This window comes from Lithobates pipiens, unplaced genomic scaffold (genome assembly GCF_037356315.1).
Source record: "Lithobates pipiens isolate NorthernLeopardFrog02 unplaced genomic scaffold, aLitPip1_a1.2 Scaffold_8, whole genome shotgun sequence".
NCBI lineage: Eukaryota > Metazoa > Chordata > Amphibia > Anura > Ranidae > Lithobates > Lithobates pipiens.
Window position 1 is genome coordinate 326588939 of NW_027507903.1, and position 21597 is coordinate 326610535.

Genomic DNA, 21597 nt, shown 5'->3' on the forward strand with positions numbered 1-21597 from the left:
TCTATAGAAGGTATTGCCTAGTTGGCATTCTAGAATAGGATGTATCAACTTGACCCCCACCACAGCTTCTGCCCGGTCTTGTTGTTTCTTGACATCATCAGTTAGAAAAGTACTTTTGGCTCCACTGTAATCTAGTTCAGTTCCTCCACTGATTTAGTTCCTTACTCATTTTAGGAGGAGCTCTTACAGCTTTATATGGCATGTACTGCAGGAAGGGTATATAATAATATAGATGAGGTACAATCAAGCCTTTGACTTTTTTCATATATTTTTTTAATTTAATCTCAGGGTTTTCACAGGTATGTTTTCAGTAAGAGCAGAATACAGGCATACCCCACTTTTAAGTACACAATGGGGTTTATTTACTAAAGTTGGAAAGTGAAAAATCAGGCTCACTTCTGCATAGAAACCAATGAGCTTCTAACCTCAGCTTGTTCAATTAAGCTTTGGTAATAAAACCTGGAAGCTCATTGGTTTCTATGCAGAAGTGAGCCTGATTTTTCACTTTCCAGCTTTAATAAATAAACCCCATTGTGTACTTAAAAGTGGGGTATGCCTGTACAATGATGGTAATACCTAGTACACACAATGAGAAACTTGGACAAAACATACCGCTTTCGAAGCAATCAAACAATAATCTGATTGTTAGTACACAGCTTTTGAAAACGACAGTTCATGCAAAATTATCCTAAGGGACGAACACCAAATGTTTATTGTACGATATCAGAACGTACAATTTTCATTTAATCAGTACAGTTTTTCTTAAAAAAATAAAAAATAAGAAGACCATGCATGTTTAGAAATGACAGAATACATTACAATACAATACAATACAACACATTACATCACTTAGGAAGTTGTATTCTGTCCTATGAGAATTTTCAGGATTTTTTCGATATGAGACTAGCATGCAAAAATAAAAAAGATGATCATTCATCTGATATTGTCATTGTTTTTGTATGAGGCTTAAGCAAACAGTGCTATTTTACAGTAATAGAACACCTCCAATTAATCTGATGACAGTAAACTGGTTGCTTTATGTTAGTGTACTTTACCATTGCCCATTGCACTGCCTTTTTGAATATCCATTGTGAAGTGTCCATCTCTATGTAGTTAATGGCTGGGGATAATAAAAAAATAAAAAGACTAGTGCTGAAACATGTTCAACTTATTATATGTTTTCTGTAAATAAACTCTAGTTTTTATTGTAGCATTATTAGACAGAAGATGAAGCAAACTAGAATTCTACACTGCTGACACATGTCAAGAAGTTCTACAATCCAATAATGGATCCCAGCCTCTATTTGTAAATTCTCCCACCTGATCATAGGAAATAGCATTGCACATATTTATACCATGCCCCTGACTAGGTCTACAACTGATCATAGCTCTAAGGCTGGATTCACACCTATGCAGTTTTAGTGCATTTTGCAGATTTGCACTTCAGTCCATTTAACATTGTTTCCTATGGAACACGTTCTTTAGTGCAAATCTGCAAAATGCAAAAAGCACTAAAAATGCATAGGTGTGAATCCAGCCTAAGGCAGAGAGGAAGTATGTTAGGATTTTATCATGTTGGCTAGTAATCCAGTCTCCATAAAAAGTTACCAGTCAGATGTGTGAGCAAGATCCTAAAACAGGGGTGGCTTTACTTTTTTTTTTTTTTTTAGTTAGTAATCTCCACAAAGGTGACTTTTTTTCACCATATCAGACTCAGACATGCACATCCAATTTTCCTAGGTGTGCATTTCTATGCCATTCATTAGAAGGGTAGAAGGAGTGAGTGTTGGCAGACACCTAGTGACACTTTTTCTGGAGTGAAAAGTAAAGATTGCACAAGATTTCAAGGAAGCCCTTAGATGTATTTTTTTTTTTTCGCTGAATTCGCGGGTTTAACAAACAAAAAAAAAAACCCATTCGCTCATCCACACATTCAATGTGGAAAGGGGAATCCTCCCCACCAAGCTATTGTATTTTTGACAGCAGGGAGACTTCCCCTTTGTCAGAATATACAAATCAGCACTGCCGGCTATAGATTGAGCAGGGAGAATCCAACAGGGTGGTTGTACAGACTTAAATTGGTAGATCAACTTCTGTACAACCTTCCTGCCCATTCATGGATCAAAATTTGCCCATTTCCTGCTGAACCAGTTGAATTTTGACCCACGAATGGCCGGCTTTAGGCTTGTCCAACTAATCTTACCCTGAGGAATCAGTTGGCTGGGATTGTGCATTGCTCCCAGAAAACACAAGATAATCATCTAATTTAGCCAGATCAGGTGACAGTCATTAGTTGAGGGGCAAGCCTTAGATCATTTACTAGATAACACATACAATGAGCCTGCATGTTGCATGAATGCCAGTGAATTCTGTGTTTTGCTCTTTATTACTGAATGAGAAAAGAAGTTAAATTGTCTAAGAACAGGTCAGTTCAGCTTTTATTAGAAGGTAGATTCACACGGTCCTCCTAGGTATTTCATACATTGTACAGCCTTTGTCTGAGGTTATTGAAAGGCCTAATAATGAACAATGGGCATCTTATGTGTATGCTTAACTTGTACGCTGCTAGATGGTGACATATTTGTCGCAAACATTTTCAGAATCAATGCAGTTTTCCAAAGCCTCAGATCAAATGATAGAGTAGTAGAAATAAAGAAAAAAAAGAAAAAAACGTGTTGCAAATGTAATTTGCACTGGATAGGTGTTTGATCCTTAAAGTGTATCTAAAGCAAAGAAAAAAAAATGTTACAGCTTACAAGTCCTTAGTTGTAGTAGCTGCAATAGTTTTTTTCTTTTTCCAGGCTTTTTTCCTAGTTGGTGATTCTATGTGTAACATTTTGTCCTAGGGTCACAACACTCCCTCGCTGTACTTAATCTATGGAGGAGCAGTATTGTCACCCTATGAAAAGACTACAGAACATCCCCTTCTCCTTTCCATTCCATAGGGAGTGGTGCTTTGTCAGGGCCCGATCCAGCCTGCCTGATTTGGGAGTACAGTAAAAAGTCAGGGGAGCATACTGTCAACATACCTTGGTTTTATCCTCTCCAGGTAGCTCTCCCTGTTTTTCTGCCCCTCCAGGTTTTCCCACTGGTACTGGCTGTGAGTGGATCAGTGACAGTCAGAAAGTGTAACAGAGATGCAGGGAACCAGTGTTTCCTCTTCACTAAGGATGAGCTCTGGCATGTTCGCACACCCCACGTGCAGAGCCCGCCAGGAAGTCGGCACTGCGCTGCCCTAATCACAGGCAGTGAGACATTGCCCCGATGCGCGGCTGCAGAGATCAGTAAATGTCTCACTGCCTGTGATTAGCGCAGCGCAGTGCCGACTAGTTGGCAGGCTCTGCACGTGGGGTGTGCAAACTCGCCTGAGCACATCCTTACCTCTTCACTCAGTGGACTTCCGTACCATGAGCATCTGGCATTACTTCCAGGAGTTCAGAGATGGTGAAGGAGTGAACAAGGAATGGAAGTTCGCTAGGTCTCTATGTGCTTGAGTCAAAGAGCTCCCATGTATTAGGCCCTGTTGGCGATTTGGGATCACGGGCAGAATCACCACAACAATCACGGCAAAACCGCACAATGTTTGAGGTGCATGTTGCCCCTATTGCAGTGCGATTTGGAATCTCCAGATGTGAACAGGGCCTTAGGCCAGAGTTTCTCAACCTTTTTGCAGTCATGGCACCCTTTAAAACGATGCATAATCACATGACACCCTTTAAAATGATGCATAATCACATGGCACCCTAATCCAGAACTGTATTTATTGGGCTTGCATGATGATATCACCCTCACCTTGGCATCACATGGAGGAATACCCCTTTCACATGAGAGTCCCCCTGTTACTTTATAGCCATCCTCCTGTATGTGAGATTCCCCCCAGTGTCTCCTGTTTCACATCAGAATTTCTCACCACATCATAGACTTTCCCATCACATCAGAGCCCCCTTCTTCACACCAGTGTCCCCTCATCACTTCAGAGCCCCCTTTAATCTTAGATCCTCCCCCTTCACATCAAAGTCCCCACATCCTATTAGAATCCTTAGTCCCCCATTTACATATAGTCCTACATGCATATCTACACCGCAGCTGTGGCATCATGGCAGAGGGCGTGAGGCAGAGCCTTTCTGAACAGGTTCTGAATGCCCTCCCTGCATCATTATCATCCCTTTCTATGGTGTGGGCAGGTTGGCCATCAGCACTGTAACGAATTGTGTGCGTCCTGGTTGGCTTCCATGTACCATGGAAACAATTGATCCACTGCAGCAGATAGGGGCAGGGCACTGTACAGCCAGGCCGACTCTGCATTGCCGCAACTACACAGTGCCCCCTAGCCCCTCATCAACATCACTGATCCTGGGGAGGGCACGAATCTGGGGTAACAGCCCACCCCAGCACCACCCTAGACCTGGCCTTGTTTTGTGTAGTCAACAGAGAGCACAGGAAGTTATCAGCTCACAAAATTTCTGACATGATCAACTGGTATTATTTTGCACAGATATAACAAAATACTTTTAGTGATTTATATAACCAACCAAAAGGGACCAAATAAGCAAAGTTTATTGTTAATGTTAGCATATCCTTTAACTGTGCCTGACATGATATGTTTTCTCTGGAGAAAGCAGAAGCGGTAATGAGGTAAAAGGTTCAGTATACAGAATGGGGCTTGTGAGCAATTAGGGCTTTTTGAAGCCATTTGAAAACACAAACAGTTTAATTCTGTTCCTGTGCAATCCTCTTGTTTGTGTCCAGTGCTGATTAACTATTTCCTACAGCTTGATTGGCACTATTAAAACATCATACTTTCAAGTGGGTTAAACAATGCAGATCAAACTGTACATAAAAGGTAGGGCTTCCATTAAGCTCACAATAAAGGATGTAGCAATGTATACAAATGCAGGGGAATGTAAGCAAGCAGAAAAAAAAAAAAAAATAGATGTTCGCCAAATATACAGGTGACCAAGGGAAATGTTAACTGTTCAGTTCAAAAGTATACACATAAGATAAAAATTCCATTTAGATCATAAAACAGAGAATACTTCTTAGCCTACGCCAGGGGTTGAACCAGTGCCAACGAGAGTGTAATGATTATTTTAGTAATGGGAAAGGAAGTTACATGTAATGAGGAGAAGATGTGCATACGGCGCAAAGCAGCATAACGCCCAGGGTATTCAACTGACAGGAAACGGTTGTATTTCTTACTGAACCATTTGGATGTACATTTGCCAGGAACTGAATACCCTAAGCCTGAAGTCTTTTCTGGCTGTGATGTAATGGGAGAGAGATGCACAAGGCTATTATCATGGGCTGTGTTCAGACACAAACCATAAAAGCACACAATACAGTACAGCTAATGTGATGGACGTAGAACATAGCACTGATTGGAAACAGCTTCATAAATTATATTTATGTAGGGATGAATCGGCCGCATACCAGCTACACGTAATGTTGAGGAATGCTTTCACAGTCATATTAAATTGTATATCCGTAGAGTTTAGTGATGTTGATTATCTTATTGTTCAGGCTTTCATATACAGCACCAAAGCATATGTTCATTGTTTTCATGTTTGCTATTTTTAAAGCGTGGGGTCATTGTTTAAAAAAAAAAGTTGTCTTGATTTGTTTATTGTTGAGACATATTTTTCACTTTGGTTAAAAGGAGTTGTAAACCCTCAAGGTTTTTCACCTTAAAGTGGCTGTATAGTCATTTTTATAACTTTTATCTACAGGAAAGCCTATAATAAGGCTTACCTGCAGGTAAAAAAAATATCTCCTAAACCTGTACGGTTTAGGAGATATTCCCCTCACTATGCACCGCTGACTGCAGCGGCGCATGCGCACAGGGGATTCTCAGCTGAAAGCCCGGCAGACGCCGGACCCTGCTGGAAAGAAATCTCCCACAAGCATGCGCGGGAGTGACAATATCGCGGCTCCGGCCACTCACAGCGCCGGAGCCCCGATACCCAGAAGACATGGATCGGGCCAGATGCCGGGGCCTCGTTCTAAGGTAAGTATTTCATAATGAGCTAGTATGCGGTGTATACTAGCTCTTTATGCCTTTTCCTTTTTGCAGGTCAACAAAAAAACCTTTAATGCGTTCTACTGTATGCAATAAGGCGAAAAACATTCTGCGCTGCATTTTCCCGTCAGAGCCCCCCTTTTTCTTACCTGAACCCGATTGTTCCAGCGATGATGAGCACGAGCCTAGCAGCTCCAGCCGCTGTCTCCGGTTCTCAGTGGATAGATTAATAGCAGCCATTGGCAAGGGAGGCAGCGGCAGGCCAAGTCCTGCTGTCTGTGTCAATAGACGCAGCAGCAGTACTCAGGAAGGAGCCCACCATGCCACCATGGGTAGTGTCTCTCCGCAGGGGCACCGCATGAAGAGGAAGAGCCCGGAGCACCATCGGAGGACCCCAGAAGAGGAGGATCTGGGCCACTCTGTGCAAAACCTTGCACAAAGCATGTAAGTATGACTTGTTTGTTATTTTACAAAAAACAACAAAAAAAAACAACAGACATTTACAATGCACTTTCAAAACAGGAAATATTTTTCATTGAAACTGCAGATATCTTGCTTCTTACAAATCTCAATAGGAGAAGAAGATACCATGCTAGTATGCCCACATCCCACTAATATATATATATACCAGAATGGGACTGTAAAAGACATACATGTAGTAAGCAAAAGTAACAACGCAGAAATATATCACATCAAATTCCAAATTTATAATTAAAAGTTACAAAAATAGTAGTAACCAACCACATCTATGTGTTATACCCAGGTAAAGTTTAAAGTTCAACAAAACAATATAAAGTTGGCGCACAAATGAATGGTCTCTTTAAGAGCGTTTGACTATCTCGTGGGATGTTTGTTTAAAATAAATGTCCTGTAGATGGTCTCAATGTGCGGCTGTTAACCCATTATGGACTTGGCAAAAAATGGATGCAGCAGAAAAAACGATCAAAAACAGCGCATCAAAGGGACTAGTAGATTGATGTGAAAAAGACTTTAAAATGTCATTTATTAAATGTAAAAAATGTAAAAAATTAACACAGACATCTGATCCCTGCAGGATCTCAAACACATAAAAAACACCAATCATAAAACGGACAGATGTTTGATAATGAAAAGCTCCTCAGATCTCTCAATTATAACTTTGGAAAGGTCAAAACCAAAGACCAATGTGCACAGCTTTCGAATGCCTAATGAATGCAATCAATCATCTGAAAGAACCCAAAAAGTCAGTGTAAACGAATGGAACAACGTTCCTAGGGACACTCACTTCATAGGTGTTCAATGGGCTGCAGAGCTGATGAGTCCAGTCTGATGACCGAGGGGGAGGTGTTTATTTCAGCTCCATCTGAAGCGTTCGGCTTGGAGGCAGAGGTGTAATGCTGCACGCTGGGTGGTGAGGATCAAGCTTAGTCACCAGATGATATCAGCTGTACACATAGGCAGCTTGGAGAACGCTGCACTGCTTGCAGTGCCGCTTGTCCGAGCGGCTGTGGATCACATGAGAGGCTTGTCACGTGGAAGGCTGTGAAGGGGAAGGTTGCTATGCTGCAAGCAGTGCAGCGTTCTCCAAGCTGCCTATGTGTACAGCTGATATCATCTGGTGACTAAGCTTGATCCTCACCACCCAGCGTGCAGCATTACACCTCTGCCTCCAAGCCGAACGCTTCAGATGGAGCTGAAATAAACACCTCCCCCTCGGTCATCAGACTGGACTCATCAGCTCTGCAGCCCATTGAACACCTATGAAGTGAGTGTCCCTAGGAACGTTGTTCCATTCGTTTACACTGACTTTTTGGGTTCTTTCAGATGATTGATTGCATTCATTAGGCATTCGAAAGCTGTGCACATTGGTCTTTGGTTTTGACCTTTCCAAAGTTATAATTGAGAGATCTGAGGAGCTTTTCATTATCAAACATCTGTCCGTTTTATGATTGGTGTTTTTTATGTGTTTGAGATCCTGCAGGGATCAGATGTCTGTGTTCATTTTTTACATTTAATAAATGACATTTTAAAGTCTTTTTCACATCAATCTACTAGTCCCTTTGATGCGCTGTTTTTGATCGTTTTTTCTAAAGTTTAAAGTTCACATCTACAATACAGAGAATATTCCTGTATTTACAAAACTGATCCATGTAACTTGACGCATTTCAAAAATATTCTTTCTGCTTCTGGAGTGTATTTGAACATATATGATGTCCAGAATAGGGTCAATATAGAAAAAGAGTGTTAAAAGACATTGGGGGTTATTCACGAAAGGCAAATCCACTTTGCACTACAAGTGCACTTGAAAGTGCAGTTGCTGTAGATCCGAGGGGGACATGCAGGGAAAAAAAAAAGCATTTTAGCTTGCACATGATTGGATGATAAAATCAGCAGAGCCTCCACTCATTTCAGATTTACCCCTCAGATTTACAGCGACTGCACTTCCAAGTGCACTTTCAAGTGCCCTTGCAGTGCACTTGTAGTGCAAAGTGGATTTGCCTTTCATAAATAACCCCCATTTTTCTTGTACAACAGAAGTGAGTCAGCAACATGATAGAACAGCAGGGAGCATATAGTGGATCATAGACAATATCAGTTACCAAAAACTATCACCCCACATCAATAGAATATGTATTTGCAAAAAGTAGTTATATAAACAGGCATCTACAGATGCATGATCATCCAACAAAGGCGGAGCACACTGGTCATGGTGAGAATTACAGCAATGGTTTTTACACATTTTTGTATTTTCAAGCATCCATCATGGCTACTCATGACGAGGTTCTTACAAACTGTCTTTTGGAAAACATGATCCATCTATTGACAACCATATGTGTTGCTATCTCTTCTCTATGGTTGTGTTATTGGCTGACAAAAAATGACCATACATGTCACCACCTGATTGTACAATCTTTTTTATCAAAATAATTTAATGGGATGGCCTAAATAATCCAAACAATTGTATTAAACTGGAAAACCAAGATGCAAGTAAATATAAAGGAGCCTGTACAATTGGACTGCCATGCAGAAGGTCAGTTTTAGCCATGTTAGCTGAGATATCCAGTCACAGAGTATAAATAAAACATGGAAAAATTTGCCCAGACCCCCAGACGTACGTAGTAGCCCCTTAGTAATTCTTGAAGACAAATGGCCACCTATTTTCTAGAGCAGGCTTTCTCAACCTTTTCGACACAGAGGAACCCTTGAAATAATTCTCCGGTCTCGAAGAACCCCTGCTAAAAATTAGAAATCTGCAACTCGTGATACAATAGTGTGATGGTCAGTGGCAAGAATGGTCCTTACACTTGTGGTCATTGGGAACAATTACCTCCTTACAGATAGCTAAAAAGATCAATGGTGTCAGTGGGAACTTATTTGAGAGGCAGAAATTGCCCAATGCTGAAGGAACTCCTAGCAGCCTTTGGAGGAACCCTAGGGTTCCACGGAACCCTGGTTGAGAATCACTGTTCTAGAGGATAATCAGCTCTTTCAGGATGCTAATGCCAGCTAAAGAGAAAAAAATGTCTTAATTCTAATAGCAAGCATAAACTGAGGACAAAAAAAATTCTGATCATCTGGATATGTATCATTACGTGAAGGCATTTAAAGTGGTTCTAAAGCCTAAAGGATTTTTACCTTCATGCATTCTATGTATGAAGGTAAAAAAACCTTCTCACCCCTCCCCAGCCCCTCCCCAGCCCCCCTAATACTTACCTGAGCCCCATCTCTAGCGATGTGCATGCAAGCAGCAGCTCTCTCAGGTCTTTGTCTCCTCATTGACTCACAATCCCAAAAAGAGGAGGATCAGGGCACAAAGAAGTAAAGTATAACATGTTTGTGATTTTTTTTTTTTAATTCTTAGTTTTAGAATCACTTTAAGGTAAAACTAAAGCCAAAACGCCTTTTCATTTTGGATAGTTGCCCTCTGTGTTCGTTTGGAGTAATTTCCCTTTACTTCCTGCTCTGTGGACACAACATGATGTGAGGGGAAATCTCTTGAAAGTGAGGAAAATCCCCCCTTAAAGGGATTGTAAAGTGAATTTTTTTTTTTTTAAATAACAAACATGTTATACTTACCTCCACTGTGCAGCTCGTTTTGCACAGAGTGGCCCCGAACCTGCTCTTCTGGGGTCCCTCGGCGGCTGTCTCGGCTTCCTCCCACAGGTGCTTCTCACGTTCATGCGAGCTCCCTCGCATGGTGAGAAGCATCTGTGGGCGCGCTCCCGTGATACAGCCGGTGGCTATAGCCGATCGCTGTATCACACGGCCCCGCCCCCCGGCGCTCCGCGTCAGTGGATGTGATTGACAGCAGCGCGAGCCAATGGCTGCGCTGCTTTCCATCCATCCACTCCAGCCAATCAGCGGCCAGGCTGAATGGTGGAAAGCACGTCGGGGGACGAGCGCGGGACTTTCGAGGGGTGAGGTAAGTAAAACGGGGGGGCTGGGGGCGCAGGCACTGTCAGATGTTTTTTCACCTTAATGCATCGAATGCATTAAGGTGAAAAAACATTTACCTTTACAACCCCTTTAAAGTGGTTGTATGGTCAATTTTTTAACTTTTACCTACAGGAAAGCCTATAATAAGGCTTACCTGTAGGTAAAAAAAATATCTCCTAAACCTGTACGGTTTAGGAGATATTCCCCTCGGTATGCGCCGCTGACTGCAGCGGCGCATGCGCACAAGGGGGTTCTCTCCGTGAAAATCCGGCAGCGCTCGTGCGGCCGGACTGAAATCTCCCGCGCGCATGCGCGGGAGTGACGATATCGCGGCTCCGGCCACTCACAGCGCCGGAGCCGCGATACCCGGAAGAGACGCCGAGGGAGCATGTCGGCTCCCTCGGCGTGGATCGGGCCAGATGTCGGGGCCTCGTTCTAAGGTAAGTATTTCATAATGAGCTAGTATGCGGTGCATACTAGCTCATTATGCATTTTGCTTTGCAGGTTTAAAAAAAAAAAAAAATTGCGGGTTTACTACCGCTTTAAGCTCACCACACATATTACAATCTGATCATACAATCTTCTTTGGATCTATTAACTACTAGATTTAATGGTCAGCCCTTATATATAAGGGTCAGCCAAATTAGATACAAATTGATTGGGTCGATAAGGTTGGTCTCCTTATATTGCATAGTTTTGATAAATCTAAAGCTCAAGGAACAAGCATTGTGATCGTTTGATTTATGTCACTGTCACGTTCCTGTTCTGGTGACCACTCAATTTTTTGCATTGATCCAGACATGCAGAGAGTGTAATTTTCCCCAATTATGACACAGATAGCAATAACATTCTGATCTGGGTTCTAACTACTCACCACGCTATAAAAAAAAAAAACTGTTTTGGCTTTGTAGCCCATTTGTGAAGCCTACTCTCACAGGTACCCCAAAGTTAGCGTTTTTGTTTTTGTTTTTTTTACATATCTGTAAGTTAAAGTGCACAAAAAAATCCCTACATATTTTAATACCATAAGGCGTAAAAAGCATCTTGTGTACACAGTGTGGGGTTGTCATTGTTGCATTGGTTCCAAAAGAGAAAGAAACCACAGCTGTAGTTGCATCAGAAAACATGACAAGTCCTTAAAATACTGCTTTGAAACCAGACATGCTTTCCAGTGCCAGTATTGTTTGTCTGGCATTTAAAATGACTCTGTTATCTTATTAATTCCAGATAATGGCACATTGTGGAAACACAGAGGGAAGAGAGAAATACCAGTTGTATCATTTTGATACAAATTAAAATACAATAAAACATTTTGGTGTTTTTAATGATCTTTAGTAAACTGTGTTCATCATAAACATACTGAGAATACATGAATTTCATCATTCTGTTCTAATATTCATAAATGTATATTGTACCATTACAAACTGAATTGCATATGTGTGTGTGTATGTATGTGTGTATATATATATATATATATATATATATATATATATATATATATATATATATATATTATGGCTTACAGCTGGTAAAAACCTGAAATTCATTATCTGAGAAAGTGTGAATATTACAAGAGACCAATAAAAAAAATGAATACAGAAATGTTGGTTTACTGAAAAGTATGTCCATGTACAGTATGGTATGCACTCAATACTTGGTTGGGGCTCCTTTTGCATGAATTACTCCATCAATGCGGCGTGGCATGGAGGTGATCAGCCTGTGGCACTGCTGAGGTGTTATGGAAGCCCAGGTTGCTTTGATAGGGGCTTTAAGCTCATCTGCATTGTTGCGTCTGGTGTCTCTTATCTTCCTCTTGACAATACCCCACAGGTTCTTTATGGGGTTTAGGTCAGGTGAGTTTGCTGGTGAAGTAACTGATCAATACAACCTATTAGTATTATCAGCTATGTATTAATTTGTCTAGTCCCTATAGTTTAGTTCGTCTATTAACACTCTAAGCACATGCTATCGTTAATATCACAATACTATAACAATTAGCTATGAAACCAAATACACGGTCTAAGATCAATCAAATCTCAATTATTTCCCAAGGAAATAAGAAAGCTTGCATAAGGTATCAATAGAAGTTACAAGAGTACATAGCATATAATCAGAATACAATACAAGCAAACATTCCCTTTTGACAAACACACACCATCCAAACCGCATCCTACTGCCAGTCCCATTTGCTTTGGACTAATCAGTGTTCATATGACAGCCCTCCTTATATTACTGACTGTCCTGCTATACTTGGCTTCTGGGGACAGTATTGCAGTCGATGTGCCCTGGGCCATCTTCATCATCAATCTCTTTGAAGCTTCATGCACACCAGGTGGGCTGAAGATAACTCCTTTGCTATGCAGATTCTGTTTGGTGCCACATTCCTCTATACCTTTTAAACATGTGGGACTGCAAGTATCAATATGGCTGAGTTCGGTTGTACAAACAGATGTGTAGAACTTTAGATAGATAACATTAATTCATGCTCAACTCCAACAGCTGGTCAATCAAGCACAATGATACCATGATCATCAAACCAGGCATTGGTACTTCTGGCAGTGTGGACAGGTGCCAAGTCTTGCTGGAAAATGAAATCAGCATCTCCATAAAGCTAGTCAGCAGAAGGAAGCATGAAATGCTCTAGAATTTCTGGGTAGAGGGCTGCACTGACTTGATAAAACACAGTGGACCAACACCAGCAGATGACATGGCTCCCCAAATCATCACTCACTGTGGAAACGTCACACTGGAACTCATGCAACTTGGATCTTGTGCAAAATTTTCCACAGTCCGTGATGATTGAGTGTTGAGTGCATATTGACGTGCCTAAGGCAGGCCATAGATGTTATGATTTTCCCTGTGATTGCATTAAAGAAATTACATTTTCTTTCCTGAATCCCTCCCACGAAGCTAAAACGTCTTGTATATTTTAAGGTACTAATAAGCATTAAATATGTCTAAGGGAAAGGGGATGATTTGAATTTCCAGGCATTTAGTTATTTCGACCGTCATTAACTCATGTCATATAATTTGTACTCTGTTATTTGTAGCTAAAAATGACTATATGCTTTATGTAATGCTTGCCACATGCCAGGCGAAAACTGTGACACATGATGTAACTGCTGAATGTACTGAAGCCACTTTGTTATATGTCAAGTTGTAAATTGGTGAGATGGAAGAGCATATGTTGCCTTCTTGCAATGTGTTGTGAGTCTGGAACTGTCTAGAAGATCTTATCTGGTATCAAATGTGTCCCTTGTTAATATGATGTAGTTCTGTTCATCATTCCAAGTCTTTTGTTCTTTTAGCTGGAAGCAGAAGCTGTTTTTCGTGCCATTACCATTGCAAGCCAAACAAATTGTCCACTATATGTGACCAAAGTGATGAGCAAAAGTTCTGTAGACCTCATTTCCCAAGCCAGGAAAAAAGGTGACCTATAAAAAGCAAAATTGTATTATCTAACCACTAAAACTTGCATATTATATATGAAGAAGATGCAAAAGTAGAGGATACTCCTTATGATTATTATTTACATGGGTTATTTCCAGGTTTTCCGTAACAATATAGTTTAGGCTGACAGTCCTCATTCTCATGGCTTGGACTTCAAAATGATCATTGATGCATTACTTTAATATATACACATGTTTGAAAAGCTTTGAAATATAGTATTACTTATGTACATCATCATGGAGTTTGGCAGACCCTCTCTGTTGCCAGGGGCAACAGCCAACAACAGGCAGGACAGATGGTATAGTCCTCGGACAAATGGTCAGAGCAGACAGTTGCAGAGTCAGAAAATAGATGGCTGGGTTAGGTGCAGACAAGAGAGTCCAGGTTCTAGAAAGGTAAGCAGAACAATGGCGGACAATAGAGTAGGTTATAAGCCAATGATCAGAACAAGTTCAGAGAAGCTGAATACAATTGCAGTCCAAACACACAGGAATAATTCAAGGCATGAACAGTCATGCCCTGTACACACGACCGGTTTTCCCGTTGGAATAAACTCTGAAGGTCAAGAACGCGGTGACGTACAACACGTACGTCGGGACTAAAAAAAGGAAGTTCAATAGCCAGTAGCCAATAGCTTCCGTCTCATACTTGCTTCAGAGCATGCGTTGTTTTTGGTTCGTCGGAACAGCATACAGACGAGTGGTTTGCCCGATAGTAATTGGTTCCGTCGGAAATATTTAGAACATGTTCTATTTCTAGGTCCGTGAGAATTTTTCGAAAAACAAGTCAGATGAGCCATACACACGATCGGAATATACGATGAAAAGCTTCCGTCTGACTTTTTCTGTCGGACATTCCACTCGTGTGTACGCGGCATAAGATGAAAGACAGAGAGAAACAGACCACTATTCACGGCATGAGAAAACATACAAGCCTGTGACCATGTGCAGATTTGAATTTGTGGCCTCCCTTTTAAAGTCCACTAATAAGGGCAGTTATCAGTTGATGTGCACAGCAGACACTTAGCTGCAGTGCCATGGAATGTCCAGCAGATGGCAAAGCTTTAAGACTGATCTTTACATACATCCTTAGAATACCATCATTTTCCATTGCTTTCTCAATGTGTAAATTACATCTTGGCATAAATCTTCTTCATTTCTTTTGCTAAACAATACATTGTTTTCTTCTTTTATAAATCATTTTGCAGCCTGCAAATTAGAACTCAGTTTTCACATTTTGTTAAATTTTCAGGTAATGTTGTATTTGGTGAACCTATCACAGCTAGCCTGGGAATAGATGGAACACACTACTGGAGCAAAAATTGGGCTAAAGCTGCTGCTTTTGTGACTTCTCCACCTCTCAGCCCTGATCCCACCACCCCAGACTACATCAACTCCCTGCTGGCTAGGTAAGAATATGTCTTTTTTACTGTTATGCAGGCTTATGTACATGCATGCACTTGCAAGGATGAGTCTTATACCCATTGCACAAAAACCTGACAGGGGTGCAAATCACTGCTATTTCACAATACAGCATTAAATGCTCTGCTTTGTTCCTGAATAGAAATTCCTGCTTTATTATCCACTTGCCACTCAGGCCAATTCTGACATTTTTCTCCTACATGTAAAAATCATTGTGTTTTTGCTAAAAATTACATGGAACCCCCAAACATTATATATATTTTTTAGCAAAGACCCTAGAGAATACAATGGCGGTCGTTACAACAACTTTTTATCTCACACGGTATTTGCACAGGTCTTGGTCTAGGACTAGAATTATTGGTCTTGCTCTAATGATTGCGGCGATACCTCACATGTATGGTTTGAACACTGTTTTCATATGGAACTTACGTATGCGGTCGCTTCTGCATGCGAGCACACATTTTTATTTTATTTTTATTATTGTTCATTTTCCTTTTTTTATTTTTTTTTTATTTTTTTTAGTTTGACACTTTAAACATCCCTTGTAATAGCAATATGGCATGATCGGCCCTCTTTACAGTGAGATATGGGGTCAATAAGATCCAACATCTCACCTCTATGCTGGGAAACCTGAAATAAAAAAAAAACAAAAAAACGTTCTCGGCTTCGCGGCCGAGGCGGCCTATTTGTTGGAATGTTGAGGCCTCTGAACGATCATAGAGACTCCAGCGACCATCTTGTCTGCCGGAAATCTCTAGGGTAAACATTTGGGGCTGGTGGATCCGTTCTCTGACTCACCGATGGAAGCGGTGAGCCTGTAGAAGCACTGAAGGGCGGCGGGGGGGAACGTCCACTCTTACCACCTGTTAGAACGATCAAGCGGTGGAACAGCCGCTATGATCATTCTTATGGTGCAGGGAATCGCCGGCTGATATCTGAATGATGTCTGTAGCTGAAGGCATCATTCAGATATCACCACTCAAACACGAGGATGTCATATGACGGCCAGCGGGTGGGAAGCTGTTAAAAAAAATAGATCTTATACAAATACTGTAAGGATTTTAGTAAACCTCACTTTAGTTACCTGCATGTTTTTCTAGAGATATTACAGACCCTTTTTCTTTTAGGCTGCTGATACTTTAGAAGGGAAGTCAAATGTGAGTTCTGCAGGAAGGCTGAAAGCCAATAACTGTATAAGATTCACCAGAATGTTAAGCTTTTCTCATTATGGGGTTGATTTACTAATATGTTGAGTTCTTTTGGCTCTGTTCACTAATTATCTATCTAAAATGTTAAAATCACATATAAAAATATTACATGGCTGTAAAAGTATTAACAATTTCCCTAAAAAAATATTATTTTAATCCGACCTGTTGAATAGCACCACTTATTTTTTTCCTGCATTCCGGTGAAATGAAACAATACAAAAATATTCCTAACTAAACTCCACTCAGCACTATATAAAGGGGTAGGCAGCAAAGAACAATAAAATAAAGAAAAATAGATAAACTTCACTTATCCCAGTAAATAACTCCTAGAACCTCAATTTTATTATTGATCAGGCGCTAGTGGGCTCATGGTAATATAAGAAGAAAAATCCTGTGTGATATAATTCACTTTCTCATACAGAATACTGCTAAATTGATTATTTAAAGCAGGGGTGCTCAACCTGTGGCTCTCCAGCTGTTGCAGAACTACAAGTCCCATGAGGCATAGCAAGACTCCGACAGCCACAAGCATGACACCCAGAGGCAGAGGCATGATGGGACTTGTAGTTTTGCAACAGCTGGAGAGCCACAGGTTGAGCACCCCTGAAAACAACCGTGTCACCAACTGCACATAATGAATTGAATACCACGCTGTCAAAGAAGATAAATACGTAAAGTGACAATAAACCATACATCTTTACACAAGCCGTGAAGCACTCGCTGACCAGGCCTTTTCTGGAACTTTTTGTTTGCAAATTTACATTAGTATATCTTGCTAGAAAATTGCTTAGAACCTCTAAACATTATATATATATTTTTTTATCAGAGACTCTAGAGAATAAAATGGCAATCGTTGCAATATTTTATGTCACACTGTATTTGTGCAATTTTTTGGGAAAAAATACACAATAATAAATGTAAAAAAACAAAACACAATTTTTTTGTTTGTAAAAGATGATGTAACGCTAGTAAGTAGATACCTAACATGTCATGCTTTAAAATTGCGCACGCCCGTATAATGGAGACAAACTACAGTATTAAAATATAACCATAGGCCACGCTTTAATATTTTTTACAAGTCACCTATTTAGAGTGTAAACATCCCTTGTAATAGAATTAAGCAGCTCTATGTTATCTTATCAGTACATGTATACAGGGTTGTATATAGTTATTTCTATGCAGTTGAGTTTAGAAGCATTTTTTGGAAAGCAAAAAAAATGCGTTCAGGACGGAGGTTCAGAGGCATTTGAAATGCCCAAATGCCTGTAACAGCTTGTACACGTGGTAACTCGCGCTTAGTCGCGTTTCGTTTACAGGCGTTTTTAATGGAGATACATTTTTGACTATTTGAAAAAATAAAACGCGGCAAAACGAAAGTTTTTAAACGTCAGGTTCTTTCTGTCACGTTAAACTCAGGAGAGGGTTCAAAACGTCCTGGGTGCATTAAGCCTAAAAGTAATCCTGTGGTGAATGCGCCCATGGGACCACTTTGCAGCCCAACACCTCAGAAAAAGTAGAGTAGAAGATGCCAGTGCCAACAAGAGACGTCGGATTGAAGGGAGGAAAGTATCACTCTATTTTAAGAGGTGTTTTTTTTTAGCACATATCAAACTGATATAACTAAACACTGTCAGTGATCATATTTAACATTTCAAAACAGAGCAAATAAGAGAAGTTCTGTGTTAGGGTTTGTGTATTCTTTAACGTAAGTCTATGCCCCCTTTCTCCAAAGATTTATGTTATCAATAAATGTGTAGTCTCACAGCTCTTCCCCATCTAGGGCTGATGAGGGATTTATTTCTCTATATTTAAAAGATGACAAGAGAGATGAAAGCATGGCAGTCTTAAAGTGGAAGTAAGCCCATTGACTGAACAATTTCCAAAAGCAGCTACATTTCGGCACATGCCGGGAATGTAACTGTCACATTGGATGTGATCTCAACCAAACTGTGAAACTATCCAATGGCTGGTTTCATAACTGATCACATGTGCAGCATTATGGCAGTTGAAGATTAAACAGAGGCCAAGATGGCAGCTTCCTTGGCTGAAAACGATAGGAGGGTTTAGTTCCACTTTAACTCTTCAGTGTCTACAAACAATATAGAAGGGCAAAGATTACCGGTATGTATCTGTAAGCTTACATTTCTTAGGAAAGCTCGCAAATACAATTACCAATGTCTTCTCTTCTTATTTCCCAGTTCTAAGTGAGGAGTAGAGGTCAGATATATGAAAAGGGGTCAATTCTGTCAGTCCAGCGTTTTGCAGGTCAATGTGGGAGTAGCACAGAAATTTGTGAGGTTCCTTACTAAGTGCAATGCGGGTGTCTGGGTTAGATTTGTTTGCACTATACATAAAACGTGGATTTTGTTTTAGAGAGCAAGATAATAGCAAGCAATAAAAATGATTATGAGCTTTTGAACAAAGCTTGTTAAAACTCCATGACTCTTAGGATCTTGGCTTTATCCCCAGTAGCACTTCATCAGTAGCATAATCCTATGCCCACAGTTGGATTCTTCATAGGAAAATGAGGAGAATCCATAATCAGGTCAGGTTTCTCCAATTTGAAGTAGAAATTATGGAGGAGCACTAGAATCTGTGAAAGAAGGGTGAGTGGGGTGGGGTTAAGAGTTTCAAAGTGATACTAAATTAAACACTGTTTCATTTACATAGTCTCTTATCTGTATGTGGCTGATTGCACTGTCATTAGTTTAATAAAAAAAACAAAAAACAAAACATCTAAATACCTTTTTCCTAATTGATATACAGCTGTCACATGACCCAGCTCTGTCCCCACCTGTCTGCAGGGAAATATAAGCAGGAGGAGCTTCTGGGCCTCTGCTGCTGGTCACGTGTTCAACATACAAAAGAACAGCCTTTGGAAAATAGAGTAAAATAAATAATTGATCTCAATAAACTGAAAATTGAAATTGACATACAAATATATATTTAAAATCATTTTTTTTTTTACATTTTTTACAATAACATGGTGTGGGTGGATTTTTGCCAGCCACAAGTTGTGTCACGCCCCTCCATCCTGTGTCTTAGAATAAGTGGGAGGTGAAGCCACCATTAATCTACATGTAATATCCCACCCTCGTTGTGTTTAGCTGGTTAGTTGGCATAGAGGAGAAGGGAGAGAGTGGGCTGTCATTTACCACTGTGTATACGCCCACATGTGTAACTCTAAAAATTGGAGGAGGAATGTGACTGTATGTGAAAATGCTTGGTCTGTCTGACCCAATTATAGCAAACATAGAAAAAACACCTGGTACCAAAGGTACAGTGAGGAACCCCTTGGTGTTGTTAATAGACAGATCAAACCGATAGTCTAAAAGTATAAATTTTATTACAAAAAATCAATAATATACATGTACAAACAATAGATACAGAGCATAAAAGCCATGTCTGATACCCTGATTCATACAATTGTATCTTGTCTAACGATCCCAAGGGTTTTCTCACCGTACCTTTGGTACCGGGTGTTTTTTGTGTAACTCTATAGTCACATGGGTTACTCAGATGTAAAAGGGAAGAAATGCTCAACATAGAAGCTCACTGAAAACTGAGCATGTGCAGAGTTGCCACTACAGCTGCAAAATCCCTAGCTGAATTGGGGACATAAACGTAAGGGGGAGATAAAGAGCAGCAGGATCAACCAGGTTTTTTGACGAATGTAGAACATAAATCTCATAGTGACTGAGTGAATATGAACAGCTTGTAATACACCATTTATTGATAGTTTTTTTAGTTTTTTTTAATGTGAGTTTAGTCACACTTTAAGAAGAAGAATGGACCCTTTAAATGACACCTCTGCGCATTTTGAGTGGTGTTCTCTACTTTACAGAGGGACATGCAATATTTGTTTCACTGCTAAAGTGTAATTTTTTTTTTTTAAATGCAGAGATCAGATAAAAATGTTACCTTTAAGGACATTTACCATTCAAAACTAAACTGAAATCAGTATTCACTGTTTTCACTTGTTGCCTAAAACTACTTATTAAAGTGGAGGTCAAAACTAAGGTTTCACCTGCATGCCATCCCCCTTTCAGCATAAACTCACCTCCCATTTGCTAACCCGTGGCTACATCTTTCAGGTATGGAGAGCATGTAACTCACACTGCTTTGTTCCAAGATGTAGCTCTGGGAGTAAAGCCCAATACACACTATTTGTTTTTCTGCAGATTTTTGTCATCAGACTTACCAAAATCATGTAGTGTAAGGGCCTGCCTGATTGCATACAAATTGAAGCTCTTAAATTTTGACCTCATATTATATGGTTTTGGTAAATCTGAAGACAAAAATCTGCAGAAAATCGAATGGTGTGTATGGGGCCTTAGGCTGGATTCACACCTATGCATTTTTAGTGCTTTTTGCAGTTTTCAGATTTGCACTACAAAACATGTTCCATAGGAAACCATGTTAAATGGTCTGTAGTGCAAATCTGCAAAATACAAAAAGCACCAAAAATGAATAGGTGTGAATCAGGCCTTAGACTGCAACCAGAGAGACGTAAAGATTACACAGGGGTTCTTAGACCTCTGAGGTTTTCTTGTAAATTACGGCAGGTGTTCTACTAGCTACATTTCAATACAATGAGATATTTTTTATGTACAGAAGTCATAAAAGCATTACCTTGCTGACTAAGTATTAGATTTATAAACATAATTAGCCAAGCCAAGTATACAAGCTTGTTTTATGATTTTTTTTTCATAGCTGACTAAGACCCCTTTCACACTAGGTTTTGCAGGCGCAACAGCGCTAAAAATAGCATCTGCAAACCGACCTGAAAGAGCCACTGCTGTGTCTCCAGTGTGAAAGGCCCTAGGGCTTTCACATTGGGGTGGTGCGCTTGCAGGACGGTCATAAAAGTCCTGCTAGCAGCATCTTTGGAGTGTATACCGCTCCTGCCCATTGAAATCAACACAGCTATACCGCAGAGGCACTTTGCAGTGGTTTTTAACCCTTTCTCGGCCGCTAGCGGGGAGTAAAACCGCCCTGCTAGTGGCCGAATAGTTGATGGTAGTAGATAGTGGCCACAAATCCGACAGTAAAGCGCCACTAAAAATAGCGACGCTTTACTGCCGAC

The 21597-nt window shown here is 40.4% G+C and overlaps 1 protein-coding gene across 2 annotated transcripts in view; it reads left to right on the forward strand.

Moving 5' to 3' along the window:
* DPYSL3 (dihydropyrimidinase like 3) overlaps positions 1-21597 on the forward strand; it is a 223975-nt gene that overhangs the window by 179471 nt on the left and 22907 nt on the right. For both annotated transcript variants that reach the window (XM_077472957.1, XM_077472958.1), the window contains exons 8-9: positions 13741-13861; positions 15134-15290. In XM_077472957.1, coding sequence (XP_077329083.1) covers positions 13741-13861; positions 15134-15290 — 278 coding nt within the window. The remainder of the gene's footprint in view (positions 1-13740; positions 13862-15133; positions 15291-21597) is intronic.